The sequence below is a fragment of the Mercenaria mercenaria genome, chromosome 15 (genome assembly GCF_021730395.1).
Source record: "Mercenaria mercenaria strain notata chromosome 15, MADL_Memer_1, whole genome shotgun sequence".
Classification (NCBI taxonomy): Eukaryota; Metazoa; Mollusca; class Bivalvia; order Venerida; family Veneridae; genus Mercenaria; species Mercenaria mercenaria.
The window spans coordinates 13,442,813-13,459,880 of NC_069375.1; the positions used below are offsets into that span (position 1 = coordinate 13,442,813).

Below are 17,068 nucleotides of genomic sequence, written 5' to 3' on the forward strand. Positions count from 1 at the left end.
AGTGCCTTCCAAGCTGGATCGATATGTCGGTAGTTCATCCGAGCACCCAATCTGTTATACACATGAAGTCAGAATTTAAACAAGGTAGTCAAATAGCGACAACACAGTGGTGTACTGAGGCGCCTGTGTTGTCTGATCGACTGTATAATGTCTTCCGGTTTTCTACTGACTTGAGAATAGAAATATACGGCGAGAGTGTCTACATACAGCAGCCAACATCTGGGGAAATGTTATGCTTGGTGCTCGATGTAACTGATAACGACAACGGAACTGCATTTTTACTGATACCTGAAGACTTGAGCAAACACATAGATGATCTAACAGTATATCTGAGAACAAAACATCACCCTAGAGGTGTAGGGATAAGCATGGGTGAGGCAATACATGTGAATGATGAACATTTATCTTTTTGGAACGGGTATAAGGCATTCACTCCGTAAGTAAAACATCTTCTTTTGGAGTTGTGTCAATTGACACTTTCCAACAGTAATTTAATGATCCTTTTGAAATAAATGTACTTAATAAGGGGACAGCAGCTTTAAAAATGTTCATGTAGTAGTAAAGGTATAGATATGCATGTACTCTTATTTTTGTATTCTAAAAACCAGAGAGAAAGATCCAAAAGGTAAGTATATGACGAATATAATCACACACAAAATACATAGACTACTTGATGCAAATGGACACAAATATTGCCTATGTAAAACGATTTAATGGTTGTTTGTGTCGAAAACATACAGAAGGATCTCATTTCAAAACTTCAAATATTTAACCTCTCTGCATCTGTTGACATCGTATTGACTTTAAGACAATGCATTTTACAGAATAATTGTGATTTTAAGGCTTTGAAATATTTGTCTTTATACTTGTAAATTGTTGATAATTCTTAAAAAACGTAAAACCGACTCAGTAAATGTAAAGTATGTATGCTCTTGTAAAGAATTTTAATTAATTTTACTCTTGTTGAAAAAAATCATTGTATTTATTATTATTATTATTATTATTATTAATATAGAGATTTCCATTGACATTTATAAGATTACTCTGCCAATGACTTTACTGTTTTCGGCCCAGTTTGAAGACTTTTATATCTGCAGAACTCTTCCATACCCGAAGCTATGGGTGGGTTCTTATACAGAAATTTCAATGTTTATAATGAAGTTTGAAGGGAAAGAAAGCTATTTCAAGTCAGCAAGTAGCACAGAGACGGTGAGTGTATTATTATAATGATATCAGGCCCTAGATTATTAAATCTAATTTGTAGACCAGACTCTGAATGCAGCATTCTTTTGGTGAATTTCAAACCAAACTTGAGCGGCCTAGTTAACTATCATGTTGTATCAGCTGTCTTAATTCTTTGTTAGATGGATATATTTTCGTATAACATATATTGTTGCTATGTTCAAACTTTGTAATAAGTAGGCATTGTGAAACAGACCTCGAAACATAAGACCAGTCCAAGTTATATTTTTAGTACTCTGCAATTATTCCCGTGTCAAGATTGCAAATTTTCAAAATTACAATTTTATCCTTTTATATCCAGCTTTGTTCTATTGCCTGTACTTATATTAATACATTGCTAACGTTTTTTAGTCCCCTACTGGTTGAAAACCAGTTTCGGGGACTATAGGAATGCGCTTTTCCGTCATTCCATCCGTCCGTCTGTCCGTCCGTCCGCAATTTCGTGTCCGGTCCATAACTCTGTCATCCATGAAGGGATTTTGATATTACTTGGCACAAATGTTCCCCATGATGAGACGACGTGTCATGCGCAAAACCTGGACCCCTAGCTCAAAGGTCAAGGTCACAATTGGAGGTCAAAGGTCAACAGGGCTTTTTTCCTGTCCGGTCCATAACTCTCCCATCCATGAAGGGATTTTAATATTACTTGGCACAAATGTTCCCCATGATGAGACGACGTGTCATGCGCAAAACCCGCACCCCTAGCTCAAAGGTCAAGGTCACAGTTGGAGGTCAAAGATCAACAGGGATTTTTTCCTGTCCTGTCCATAACTCTCCCATCCATGAAGGGATTTTAATATTACTTGGCACAAATGTTCCCCATGATGAGACGATGTGTCATGCGCAAAACCTAGACACCTAGCTTAAAGGTCAAGGTCACAATTGGAGGTCAAAGGTCAACAGGGATTTTTTCCTGTCCGGTCCATAACTCTGCCATCCATGAAGGGATTTTAATATTACTTGGCACAAATGTACCTCATAATAAGACGATGTGTCAAGCACAACTTTCAGACCCCTAGCTCAAAGGTCAAGGTCACACTTAGCAGTCAAATGTTAACATAGCATGAACAGGGTCTGTTTCATGTCCGGTCCATAACTCTGACATTCATTAAGGGATTTTAATATTACTTGGCACAAATGTTCCCCATGATGAGACGACGTGTCGTGCGCAAATCCCGGACCCTTAGCTCAAAGGTCAAGGTCACAATTGGAGTTCAAAGGTCAATAGTTTTTTTTTCCTGTCCGATCCAGAACTCTGTCATCCATCAAGGGATTACAATATCACTTGGCATAATTGTTCCCCAGGATGAGATGACATGTCATGCGCAACACCCAGTACCCTAGCTTAAAGGTCAAGGTCACACTTTGAGATCAAAGGTCAGTAGGATTTTTTTCCTGTCCAGTCTAAAACTTTGTCATGCAAAACAGGATTTAGATATCAGTTGGCACAAATATTCCCCTGGATGAGACAACATGTTATGCGCAAAACCCAAGCCCAGGGTCTAATGTCAAGGTCACACTTAGAGACCAAAGGTCAGACACAAGAATGACTTTGTCTGGAGCATTTCTTCTTCATGCATGGAGGGATTTTGATGTAACTTGGCACAAATGTTCACCAACATAAGACGGATTGTCATGTGCAAAAGCCAGGTCCCTAGGTCTAAGGTCAAGGTCATATTTAGAGGTCAAAGGTCAAATTCAAGAATGACTTTGTCCGGAGCATTTCTTCTCCATGCATTGAGGGATTTTGATGTAACTTGGACCAAATGTTCACCACCATGAGGCACCCTTGTTTTTAGAATTACGTCCCTTTGTTTTTACTATAAATAGATTTTATTGTAACTTTTTTATTATTGGCCGTAGAGAAAAATCGAGACCACTTTTCTGTGGTACAACATGCATGTTACATCCATTTTTTAGGTGTATTTTGACCTATCTCTACCTGGTAAAGAGTTTCTTGTGAACTTATATTTTATAGATTTTTTTTTTTTTTTTTTTTTTTTTAAGATTAATTTTCCTTTGTTGGTACTATAAATAACTTATATGATATTTTTTTTATAATCGGTCAAAACATTTCAATATGAAAACAACTGTGGGTTTTTATATATGCACATTTTAATCCAGGTGTGTTGTTATAACATATTGTATATAATAGTACAATAATGTTTAAACATCATTGACAGATATCAGTTCATGATGTTATACTGCAGTAGAGAAAATTAGGTGCCTTCCAGTAGGGGACTTTGTATTGCATGGCAATACTTCATTCACTTGTTTTTTCTTCATTTAATATAGCTGCTTTCCTCAGTCGATCCATATAGCAGTATATCTACACTTGACGTCACTGTTGCTCCGTCATTTGATATACATGTCCTTGGTAAAGCATTCACGGAAACACTTGGTATGTTGTCATTTGACATCGACCTTTATCGAAATGAGCAAGGTAAGAATAGCCAGTTTTCATGATATTACACCTGTTGGTGCAAGTAGATTACATTTGATTACATAATGTAGGTTTAATTCCATACACATACACATACACATTATTTAAAAGCAGTCCCAAACTTTAAAAAGTTTCATACAAAAGCTGTTAACAAAACCGTATTGAGTTATGCGTTAAAATCTTCATATATTTTTCACAGACATTTGGTGTCCGTCCCCTCTTCCCATCGCTGTCAAACTGTAGGAATACAGTTGAGCATTTTTAACGAATTGAGAATAGACAGCGATCCCGGAATATATTGTTTTACAATATCAGTATGCTTTAAAATGTTCCTTTCCATGAATGCGTTTTTCTAAAAGATGAGAAACTGTGAAAATGACACATGGAACTACCTTGCGACGGATACCTACTCTTTATCGCGCATGCCCCAGTTACCAACAGAAATACAGTCCAAATTCGAAATATTATTGAGTAAAGAAATGCATATTGCTTTGTAATATGTAGATGACACTGTCTGGCAAGTTAATGCCATAATTTTGACAATTGAAATGCTATACACCGTACAATTTGGCCCTATGGAATTTCACTTGAGTGAAATTAATCTACATCTAGTGTTACGATTTACAATATGCAGCAGTATTATAATTATGCTACATTCATTATATGGAACTTTAAATGCAACAGTTTACAATGATGCAATGTTTAAAACCCCCATTCGTTTGTATTGCATTGCCTTAGGAATTTTTGTTCTTGCTCAATCAGATTTGTATGGTTGCTTTCCGTATTTCTGACATTCGGATATATATCATAACTTATTGTTATGACATATAGATTTCAATCTAACCATATCCCTACATTGTTGCGGAGTAATACAGAGTTGGCATTGTTAACATGGCCTTCTGTCAATTCGTCCATCTATTGATCAGAGAATATTTGTGTTACACATACCTTGTACATAATTTGGCCTAGTCATAAAACTTAACTGGAATGTTAATTGTGCACTTGAGGCAAGATGAGCTGTAACATTGTTAAATCTGTATAGGATATATTTTCTACTAGATCCATAATAATCCTTGTTAATAGAACTTTAAAGAATCTAAATTTAATTTAGAACTAGGATAAAAAATAAAGCCACTAGGTAAAATAACAGATTAGTTTTGTAAACGTTTCAAAGGCAATATTTTCTACCTGATCTTTCTGAAAGATGGTCAGAATCTGGGGTCAACATCTATGCCAGTTTGTGAAATCATAGGCAAACATTGTTTCCACGCTAGAGGCCAGTTTTTTAACCTGATCGTATGACCAGATTACTGTCATTATAGAATATAGGTCAAGTTTGAAACTGGAGTATACGAGGTTGATAACAATGTCACTAGGTGAATTGAGCTACCTACGATAAAGCAGTTTTAAACTCGTTCTCGATTTTATATAGACAAATATCCTGAGTTTCATACAGAATATATGGCCTTTGTAGAGTATTTTTAAATGTTGTTCTATGTTTTGACCTTCTATGTTTTAACCTAATTTTTAATCGCAGATGAACTAGTTTCAACCTTGACCTAGATTTGATGAAGGCAATCACTGTTACTATATTAAATCCAGCATAAAATAATTCAACCATGACCTAGATTTGATGAAGGCAATCACTGTTATTATATTAAATCCAGCATGAAACTTAGCCTCTGTAATGCTTACAATGTTTTTCTAAGGCATAACCACGTGACCTAATTTCAAACCATAGATGATCCAGTTTCAAACTAGATCTAGATTTTGTAGAGCCAGTTTCTAAACAATCAGATAAAGTTTATGACCTCTAATATTTCAAGAATACCGGCAGGTGAAATACTTTTTGAGATCACAAATCAAATCATAATCACACATTCTCTCCTACGAACTAACGGGCAGACAAAGGCAAACTTGGGCGATGTTGTAGTTACAGCTATATACATTTGTAATAGTACTAGTCTGTCTATAAACAAGCATGTTGGTATCGTTATTATCGCATTGGGGAGGCACTATCTATGCTTATACAGCAGCTCACATTGTAGCATGACCGAAAGCAAAATAAATAGCACAGACCAATAGAGGTACGAGGTTCCAAAATGAATACACCATAGTGGCAAGGACTTGTAAAGCTGAAAGATGTTTAGTTCTGCCCATTGATTTCTCGTTTAAGGCAAGCCTATTATTTCATCTTTCGACCATACGCCATTTTTCAACCAGCAGGAAGTTGGCAGTTAGCAGTTGCAGCAGTTAACTGCTACAACTGCTGGCAGTTACAGCAGTTAACTGCTACATACAACAGCCAGCAGTTACAGCAGTTAAACATTGCGAATGTATGAAATGTCATTAATTACAAAGCTGAAAAATAACAAAGCTTTTAGTAAGAATGTAAAATCTATACAATGTATACAGTTTGAAGTAGCATAAACCTACGGATCACCGGAAGTTTGCACTGGAGTAGTACTTGCAGTTTTGCTGCTTTTAGGTTTTAATAGAAGTTACGGTAACAACATTCTTTATTCTATTGCTGTTGTAACAACAAACATTAAATTAACAGTTACTACTGTATTCACAATTTTGAGGGCGAACCATATGTAGCTATATACGTTTATTTTTGAAATAATATCTAGCATAAACATATTTTAACATAAAAATTATATAAACAATACACAGAGTATAGGGCCTACACCTGCGAAAGAATTCCACGAGTCTTGTCCGAGTGAATTATCCACGCAGCTTGTAACTGACTAGTATTGTTTGGATAATTAAAACATGGTTCCGCTGATTATTATTTCGATCGATTGTAATATGCTCTTTTTTATGTAAAAACGTAGATGGAAGAATGGGGAAGCACTAGTTCACGTCTCATTTAAGGCACCAAATATTGTAGGTGGACACGTCACCGTGCAACGTGTATTTGTGCTAACAACGCTGAAAAAACATAGGAGTGCGTAGAGTGAGTTCTATCCTGCGTACCTAGTAATCCATACACTGTGCCTAAATTAGCTTTTAAGTGTAACAAGCCTTTCATATGAAATAGAAGATTAAATGTATATATAGCAGCACTCTTTATTCGTACCTGTTAAATGTAATTTTCATATTAGAATCAAACTATCATGTATTGCTTCAGCAACGGATTGTCAGTATGCCAGATACCTAATTACAAAATGTGCACATATCTAGTGCTCTGTCATTATACAGCATTAAAAAGCATTTTTTTTTTCAGAAACATGTTGGTTCATCTTGAAAAAAATGTTACAGTTTTAAATTGTTGCGACATCAACCATTTCTGTCAATTCAGCATACAACGCCAACATCATGTCTTTGGTACTGAATTAATAGAATTATTGTGTCTAATACCTTTATAAAGAAAAAAGACCTCAGTATGTTTAAATTGTAGTTACATTAATGTAACTGTTATGATATTACATTGTTATAGTACGTATAATATCTTGTCGGAACAATGTTGTCTTTTTCCCCTAGTATCGTGTGCGCGGAACTAATGTGTCAAGGTTCCAATTTCACTGGTTGCAGTTCCAATGTGGTTTTGTCTTTTGCCCGGCATTAAAAGATAGTTCCGACTGGAGATCACATGGAGTTAATTTTGGCTGGTGATTGATTAAAAAATCTTAAAACGGGGTCAATGTCAAGGTGTTTGCCTTTCGATCCTGGGGTTATAGGTTCAAGCTCTTATAGGGTCGCGACAACACCTTAATCTTACTTTTTTCAAGGAAGTGGGCAGAATAAGTGTGAATCTTTATCACAATTAGGGTGAAAGAAATAGATAAAACGGGAGACCATGTGAAACGCAGTAGGAAATCATTACTACTACAAAATCTAACGTAAATTATACTATAGCGCATCTGTCATCATTCTACATTTTATTTACCTAGACTCATTTTATTTTATATTATTATTTTGTGTGTGTGTGGGGGGGGGGGGGGGGGGGGAGGGGGGGTTATGATATAAACCTACTCGGTGAATGCTATTTAGAGAGAGATACGCAACGAGATACCGGTATGGCTTTCTATACTGAAAACTTGTCCTTGGAAGTGAAAATGGTGTCTTGAGTCAAAACTACACGACAATTATCCCACTGGAGAAACATTAGAAATAAGCAAATAAGCAAGTCAAAAAAGGGGAGAGCGTTCCCGGCCAAACACCAAAGTCCACCCTTGCTCGGAAACCAGACCTTAACCAGGATGGCCACCACCCGGGCGTGTCGGGCGTCCACCCTCTCTACAACGACCACCCGGTGGCACCCCAGTTTCTTCTGCTGTTGCGGGACTGGTGCCCGACACCGAAACTCGCCATTTTACGTTCTGCCCAGACTTTGACGCACGCTCACGAAAAAACCAGACCTTAACCGGGATGGCCGCTATGCCGGGTCCGCATGCACGGACCCCCTCTACAACGCCCACCGGTGGCACCCCAGTTTCTTCTACGGTTACGGCCAGGCAATCAACTGCTGGAGGCGAAATGGCGTTTTCGAGCCTTCCCGGCCAAACACCAAAGTCCACCCTTGCTCGGAAACCAGACCTTAACCAGGATGGCCACCACCCGGGCGTGTCGGGCGTCCACCCTCTCTACAACGACCACCCGGTGGCACCCCAGTTTCTTCTGCTGTTGCGGGACTGGAGCCCGACACCGAAACTCGCCATTTTACGTTCTGCCCAGACTTTGACGCACGCTCACGAAAAAACCAGACCTTAACCGGGATGGCCGCTATGCCGGGTCCGCATGCACGGACCCCCTCTACAACGCCCACCCGGTGGCACCCCAGTTTCTTCTACGGTTACGGCCAGGCAATCAACTGCTGGAGGCGAAATGGCGTTTTCGAGCGTTCCCGGCCAAACACCAAAGTCCACCCTTGCTCGGAAACCAGACCTTAACCAGGATGGCCACCACCCGGGCGTGTCGGGCGTCCACCCTCTCTACAACGACCACCCGGTGGCACCCCAGTTTCTTCTGCTGTTGCGGGACTGGAGCCCGACACCGAAACTCGCCATTTTACGTTCTGCCCAGACTTTGACGCACGCTCACGAAAAAACCAGACCTTAACCGGGATGGCCGCTATGCCGGGTCCGCATGCACGGACCCCCTCTACAACGCCCACCCGGTGGCACCCCAGTTTCTTCTACGGTTACGGCCAGGCAATCAACTGCTGGAGGCGAAATGGCGTTTTCGAGCCTTCCCGGCCAAACACCAAAGTCCACCCTTGCTCGGAAACCAGACCTTAACCAGGATGGCCACCACCCGGGCGTGTCGGGCGTCCACCCTCTCTACAACGACCACCCGGTGGCACCCCAGTTTCTTCTACTGTTGCGGGACTGGACCCCGACACCGAAACTCGCCATTTTACGTTCTGCCCAGACTTTGACGCACGCTCACGAAAAAACCAGACCTTAACCGGGATGGCCGCTATGCCGGGTCCGCATGCACGGACCCCTCTACAACGCCCACCCGGTGGCACCCCAGTTTCTTCTACGGTTACGGCCAGGCAATCAACTGCTGGAGGCGAAATGGCGTTTTCGAGCGTTCCCAGCCAAACACCAAAGTCCACCCTTGCTCGGAAACCAGACCTTAACCAGAATGGCCACCACCCGGGCGTGTCGGGCGTCCACCCTCTCTACAACGACCACCCGGTGGCACCCCAGTTTCTTCTGCTGTTGCGGGACTGGAGCCCGACACCGAAACTCGCCATTTTACGTTCTGCCCAGACTTTGACGCACGCTCACGAAAAAACCAGACCTTAACCGGGATGGCCGCTATGCCGGGTCCGCATGCACGGACCCCCTCTACAACGCCCACCCGGTGGCACCCCAGTTTCTTCTACGGTTACGGCCAGGCAATCAACTGCTGGAGGCGAAATGGCGTTTTCGAGCCTTCCCGGCCAAACACCAAAGTCCACCCTTGCTCGGAAACCAGACCTTAACCAGGATGGCCACCACCCGGGCGTGTCGGGCGTCCACCCTCTCTACAACGACCACCCGGTGGCACCCCAGTTTCTTCTGCTGTTGCGGGACTGGAGCCCGACACCGAAACTCGCCATTTTACGTTCTGCCCAGACTTTGAAGCACCCCCACTCATTTCGTTTCTTGTCATACATTATGTTTATTCTTTTTACCTCTCCTTTGTTCAATTATAATGATAAATAACTACTTGAATATTAATGCATGTAAAATGCATATACGTGTTATATATAAATTTAGCGCCCGGGACACATGCGAAACTATCAAAATCTTTTCAGTTTCCACTTTGAAATTTGGAATTCCCTACTTTCGTTTTAGTGAAAGATAATTATAATGGTTTTGACTTTTCTTTAGTTTAGTAACTCTTACTTAATTCTGTAATATCACATGAATTAATTCCCTTTTATTCTGAAAATTTAATTACATTTGTTTCATAGCATATATACAGTTTGTTAGAATTACATATTAATAATTATTCTAAGAGCAATTTTATTTCTCTTTAAAATGTAAAAGAATTCTGATTATGATGTGAGTAAAATATTTATTACTTATGAATATGTTAATATGCTAATTTCATACCAGTTTAACTGTTACTGAAAGTTTACCTAAATACTAATGAAATCCAAGCAACCAGGTCAGACCCTACGTCTGGCATATTTGTTTGTCACAAATCCGTGGGTTACGGGCAGCCATTTTCTGTCATAACCCAGTTGATCACATAAAATTCTACACCTAACCTTTACCCTGCTGAATTTCTAAAAAGGACTGTTCCATCATTCAGTTTGGGCAATACCATTTACTATTAGAAGGGGCGTTATTAAATGAAAATTTACTGACTGAATAGTAAACAGTGCAGACCATGGTCAGCCTGCACGGATGTGCAGGCTGATCTTGGTCTGCACTGGTCGCAAAGGCAGAATCACTAGCCGGCAGCAGGCTAAAGGCTAAAAGGGTACAGGCAGCCCAATTCTGTCATAACCCTTATATAGTATATGGTACATTATGGGTTACGGACGGCCCTCTTCCGTCACAACCCGCAAGTTCTTAGCAAAGCATCATCTATGAACTGTACCTAGTATTCATGATTTTACTTGTCACATTTCATTTTATGATGTATTAACTTAGCTGTTCGCTATTGTTAAGGGTTTGTAAATATATTTGAAAACTGCTATTCAGCTTGGTTTTTACTTGGTCTAACTTTAGAATAAACTTGATATACCCAGTGTACGAACCTAGGGTAGTAACCACCCCGCTGAAATATCTGCTCTTTGGAGCTATAGCATGGCTGGAAAGTTGCATGCTTAGTGAAACTTGAGTGAACTTGAGGGTTTCTAGTTAAGTGCATCCTACAAGATCAGCTTAAGTTGGCACTATTTTAAGTCTGAGCTGATGGAACGGTTACAATTATAAGGGAAGGCAATTCCGAGGAATCCTTTCTGATTAATTTCCCTTTGATGGACTATAATACAAGTAGCTGTAAACTGCTGCAACTGCCAGCAGTTGTAGCAGTTAACTGCTGTAACTGCCAGCAGTTCTAGCAGTTAACTGCTGTAACTGCCAGCAGTTGTAGCAGTTAACTGCTGAACTGCTGCAACTGCTAACTGCTCACTTCACACCGATCATTTTTCATGGAATTTCACTTTGAGTATCATTTAAGGTTCAATGTACAAGGTTGTTTGAACACAACTGCGGATGTCTCTAAATTGTTTTTGGTACTTTTAACATGTGCATGTGTAGAGTTTCCATGTTTCCTTTTTCAGTTGTCAAAATTATCGTATATACTAGTAGTGACATAGACATGTAAAAAAAGCAATCTGCATTTTTTTACCTTTACGTTTCGTTTCATAGTTAACAGTCCTCGTGTAGTTATTTTCCGGCTCATTAGAGTTACAAGCGTATCGATTTTGGTACGCGACTCCGACAGCTTAGGGAATATAAAAGGCGGCTTTTCATTTGCACGATAGTGCTCCAGAGTAGAAAATAGATGTAAGAAAGTTATATAATTCCCGCGAAGTCAAATACGGCATCATTTGACGAATAGTTACAAAACTGTCGATTATTGCCAGGGATTGATAGATAGGTGCTTGTTTAAAAATTTAGTCCATTATTGTTTAAGTGTCAATTTTACGGTTTCCAATCTTCTAATGTAAAGAGCATTGATGGTAAACTGTATTTTTCAAAAAGTCTGAAACGCATTTTGTATGATCGCCAGCTATGCTTCGTTTTAAAATGTTAAAAGAAAGTCGTGCAAGTGAAAATCGATGTTCGCTTTAATTTCATTTACTACGTTACTGTCTCATACTTTATTTTCAGACCATATTGCCGAATAGAAAAGTGAAAAGAGTTCAGTTCTAAGACCTTTGAAAAAAGAAATTTCCATTTTATAGAAATGTTGATACTCCGACTATTTATAGTAGCATTTCGATATTTAATTTTCAGGTTTTAATCAATGTGATGAAAACATCGTTCCCGATGGACTTTATTTTTCCTTAAAAACAACAGTGGACCCGTTTAAAAACGTACCAATTCTAAGGCACTGGAGCCCATATCAAGATCCAGCCCAAGTAATTGACGTGCTGATAGGTTGTCGTTGGACTGAACCTTCTCAAATTAATATTTCAAGTTTTCTTACAGATTTAAATGAAACTATAGGAGACCTTCTAGCAATGCAAGATGAGGTAAAATTTAGTGACTTGCCAGATCAGCTATTTCAGAAAGTTATCATAATGCAATCTGCTATTAACAAATACTATGACGGGCTATATGGCGCAAGAGAACAACGCATGTTTCTGCAAAATATTTGGTTTTTATATAAGAACATTAAACGTCAAGTCACACTGCTTCATGACACCGTAGAATTTTCAGTCTCACAAACAACTGACGCCTTTATGACAAATGTTAGCGAAAATATTGAAAAAGTAAAAAAAGTATTGAATGATATGATCAAGCGATTTTATATGCAAACTAAATCGTTATCAACATGCACGTCATTAGGATTAAGATATTCAGTAGACATATCTATGTTCTTTGGAGAAGAGTCCAAAATCAAATTAGGATGGTTTAATATAGAAGTATTTTACTCAGAAAATATGTTGCAGTGTAGTAGATTCGACGCTGTTTCAAAGCTGTTAAATGGTCAGGCGTCTTTGAGAGTAATTGGACAAGCCTCACGAAGTAAAAGTATTGGACGCTTTTTAGATTTGGAAATAGGTGGCGGCATAGGACTGGCAATGTCACTTGAAAAGTATACTGCTGTAATGCAATTTAATAGTTTTATTAAGATACTAGGCGTTGTATGTACCGTCGACACATTGGTTACTTTTGAAGGAATTTTCGTGTACTATGAAACGAATATTTGGAACACATTTTTCTCACAGATCGACGTTATCATTAGCCATAATTCATTCAATAACCTGCTTTTCGACGTAAATGGCCGATTTGTTGCTAATGATAGAAAGAAAAGGCAGACACAGACACGAACGGACTCTTTCTCTGGCTCATATATAAGTGCCTTGAAGAAGCTCACAAATATGATTGCTGATAAAGTGAATACGAGAATAACACTTGTACAGAATTCTTTTACTGATGCACAGACCCAGCTAACAAAAGCTCAAGCTTCCTTAAACAAAATGGAAGGTGTCTTTTTAAACATGAAGGAGAGTTTTGATAAAGCAGAGGCTGCTCTTGCAGTAGCAAGGAGAAAAGTAGACGAAACAAGGAAGCCTTATTTACGTGCAATAGAAGAATTAAATCGAAGAAAGATAAAAGTGAAGAATCTATGTAGAATACGAAAATGCGACTCCTTTTGTATCCCTGGAATTAGATGTAAAATATGTTCGAAGAAAATCTGGTTTGCTCGAGTTTATTACCCATGCTGTTATTTTACCAGATGTATGTTTCGAATTCCCGATCCAGTATGTATAATCCGAAATATAGCATGTATGATTATACGGACAATAGCATTTGCTGCTTTAGAAGCTGCTAAAATATTTGTGAGAACAGCGATGATTCCTTTCGATATTGCTAATCTTGCACTAACTGCTGCTGAATTCGTTCTCGAAAAGTCTCGTTTGTCACTTGAAATTGCAGAACACGTATTTGACCTCGCTAATGCAGCATTAGAAATGGTGAAAATCTCTTTTGAAATGATAAAAGTAACATTAGAGGCAGTAAAAGAAGCAGTTAGAGTAGCAGCAACAGTTGCCCAAATGATAATAGAACATGGCTTGCAAAAAATTGTAGATGTACGAAATTGTGGGTTTAATGTTCAAATAAGTGATAGGGACCTCCCAATATTTTATGTTTACTGCGATATAAATCTATTCAGAATGGGTTGGATGAAAGTAGAGTTTCCAATTAATTTCTTACATCCATACTTGAGCATATATCATGCAGCAAAAGCAACAGTAAAAACAGCTATGCGAATATTAAAAAGACGAAGAAAGAGAAGTGCTTCTTTTAAAGCATTCTCGATAATATTTGATCATCTTCGCCGCTCGAGAAGTGACGATATAGATATTGTTTACATAAATGAATCGCTAGGGTTTGAATATAATGCTAGCACCGATTACGATTACAGGACTAAATTATTCGCTGAGAAATGTCGCATGATAGTGAAAATCGAAGACTTTATGTCAACTTCCTTCGAGTATTTATACACACTCGCAAACGATTCAAACGAGATTTATAATATTGCAGACCAGTTTGAAGCTGATATTTCTTTAATGGACATAAACACTTTTACAGCAAATCTTTCTTTTGAAAATATGGGTGTAAGCAGAGACTACGCTCAAGAGGATTATAATCTAACTGACGGAGAAATTGATGCTGCAGAGGAAGAAGCAAAAAATGAAGTTATGAATAATTCGATAATAAATGATTTTAATGCAAGAGTGAATGCGTCAAGAGAAAATACTGCAGCTGAACTGAATAACATTGAATCAGTTGATTTCTCAACCCAATGGATGGCTCTTATGAATGGTGTCACAAAACAATTCTTTGAGGAAGATATATGTGCAGGTTTCCAAGACTGTATCCTACACTGTTTCACCGAGCTTTACGATCTTTACGAAGAGGAAGAAGTACCAAACGTGGCCTTGATTCAAGATGCTATCATGCAGTTAGACGAAAATGTTACAAGCATGTTTCTGAACACAAATGTCTCAATTAAAGAAATGGTGTCAACGATGAAATATGTTGTGTCGACTCTTGAACTCGTAACAAAGCTAAATCCTTTCTGCGCCATCCCTCCGACGTTCCGACTTCAGTTGAATAACATAACGGCGGTAGTTGGATCAGAAGTTGTATTTCCTTGTGACGCAATTGGAGACCCAGAACCAGATGTTTGGTGGTATAAAGATGGCGATCGTATTCCGGGACAACATATGGCCTACTTAATTATACCTAAAATCACACCCAAAGACGAAGGTGTCTACTATTGTGAGGCTGGCAATGTAGTCGCAAATCTGTCCTCAAATGAAGCACATTTATTTGTCATAGAATTCAAAGGTAATGCTCTTATATGAATACAAATATGCTTAAGATGATTGTACATTTTACATTTTATTATACTAATAGAAAAAAAAACACTGAAAGAAAGTAAATGTAATTCTTTAGTGGTTCATTAATTGAGAGTATAATGCATACGTTACATGTAAATATATCTCTGAAAAATGTTTCATTTTAGGTCGAAAGCCAGTAGTAGACAATATAAATGCTTTCGTCTATGTATTCTTTGCTGTGGCTGCTGTAGTTCTCATATGCATCGTGGTATGCTGTATGGCAATGCAAAAGGCGAAGATCAGAAACCAAAACCGCATACGTGATAAGTACATGCATCAAGAAAGTGTGGAAGTGCAGGAAGAAAAGTCCATCAAGACTACCGACGTGCAAACAATGCACCAAGACAACTCCGAGATAGGATCAAAGGATGAAAAGGAAGACGGGATGGCGGAAGAAAAAATACCGGGCTTGATAAATGTACAGGAGGCACAAATAAACATCACAATATAAATGTGAGATTAAAAAATAATCACACCATTGATATATTGTAGATAGTTACGTATTGGCTTCATAGTTACATGACACTTACCTTATTGGCCAGTGTCGCTAGGCCCAGGACAGTATGGCAGCCCAAGGTCACAATAAAGTAAATTATAAAATCGCATTCTTTTATCTAACTATATAATATTTATCAGCACTATTTATCATGTTAACCATAGCGGGGAATAGAAATTTTTCTGTTTTCTTAATGTAAACGTGGTTAATTTTCAATATTACTTTCAAAAAAGATAAACCAAAGCTGTTACCTTTGTCTTCTATTCGTATAAAACGTATTGCTTTCAAGCTGTAATTGCTATCAAATATTCATGCACAGCCAATGTACTAGACGCAATTCCAGGTATCTTTATACCGGAACATCCCCTAATTCGTCTTTAAAATCAACTGACTTGTTTTATTTTTGTTAGTACAATTATATTAAATTTGCCCTAGAATTGTGTTACATTAGTGGAAATTATTTGAGTGTAGAACTGTGTTTTAACGTTTTTGTATCTTATTCAATGCAACAAAATCGATTCAACATAAACATGGCACTGAATGACATTACTTATCACAGATGCGTTCTTTTAACTCGTTACAATGGCTAACTGTATTTATTTTAAACATTGCGTTCAGAAAGGATAAGAGAGTAAAATGTTTCAGTGAAATGAATTGGCTTATTTATGATTTGATTCATATTTTATTGTGTAGCTTTGTCGTTTACTTATTTATGTGTTTCCTGTTTTGGAATATCTAGAATAAAGTTATCTGTGATGCTTACATTGCTTTTGCTTGTGTCAAACTGGTTTCTTATGGTAAGGGATGGTTTCGTATTGTGAGCCGGTCAAATTTTTCAATAAAATGATTATATATGTATTTTATCTCCATCTATCCATTTATATTCAATGTGTTATTTATAATGATTATTGTAGCAAGGATACCCACGAATATTGACAAGAAGTTGTTAAGTGCTCGAATCGAATTTCGTAGCTCACTAGTGACGATGAGAACTAAAACGAACTGAAGTGAGGAAAATCACACAAAATAGGAACGCTCATATCCATCCATCCACCCACCCATGTAGGTTCAGGACATGACTGCTAAATATATGATAATCTTGGTGTCCTCAGCTCCGCCCCAGACCTTAACCTTTTAGCTTCTAAATTGGTCTGATGTCGTTTTCGGATTGGTTTTATTTTTTTCTGTTTGGACGCCGCCATCTCCGCCTCGGACCTGAACTTTTGGATCGGTCCATATGGTCGTTGTAGAGTTGTCCCCCATCAAGGCAATGTTGGCCGCCATTCCTGGAAAACACTTGTTTTAGAGGCACCCTTGGGTAGGTGGGACACGGGTGTTGGGCATAGATTAA

The 17,068-nt window shown here is 38.5% G+C and overlaps 1 protein-coding gene across 1 annotated transcript; it reads left to right on the forward strand.

The window, feature by feature from the left end:
• The first annotated feature begins 23 nt into the window (after window positions 1-23).
• On the forward strand, window positions 24-16,479 carry LOC123547114 (uncharacterized). The gene is made up of 5 exons (XM_053524589.1): window positions 24-436; window positions 1,098-1,209; window positions 3,538-3,685; window positions 12,100-15,168; window positions 15,347-16,479. Exons 1-5 carry the CDS (start codon window positions 24-26, stop codon window positions 15,670-15,672), a joined length of 4,068 nt encoding a protein of 1,355 aa, XP_053380564.1. The 3' UTR covers window positions 15,673-16,479.
• The last annotated feature ends 589 nt before the right edge of the window (window positions 16,480-17,068 follow it).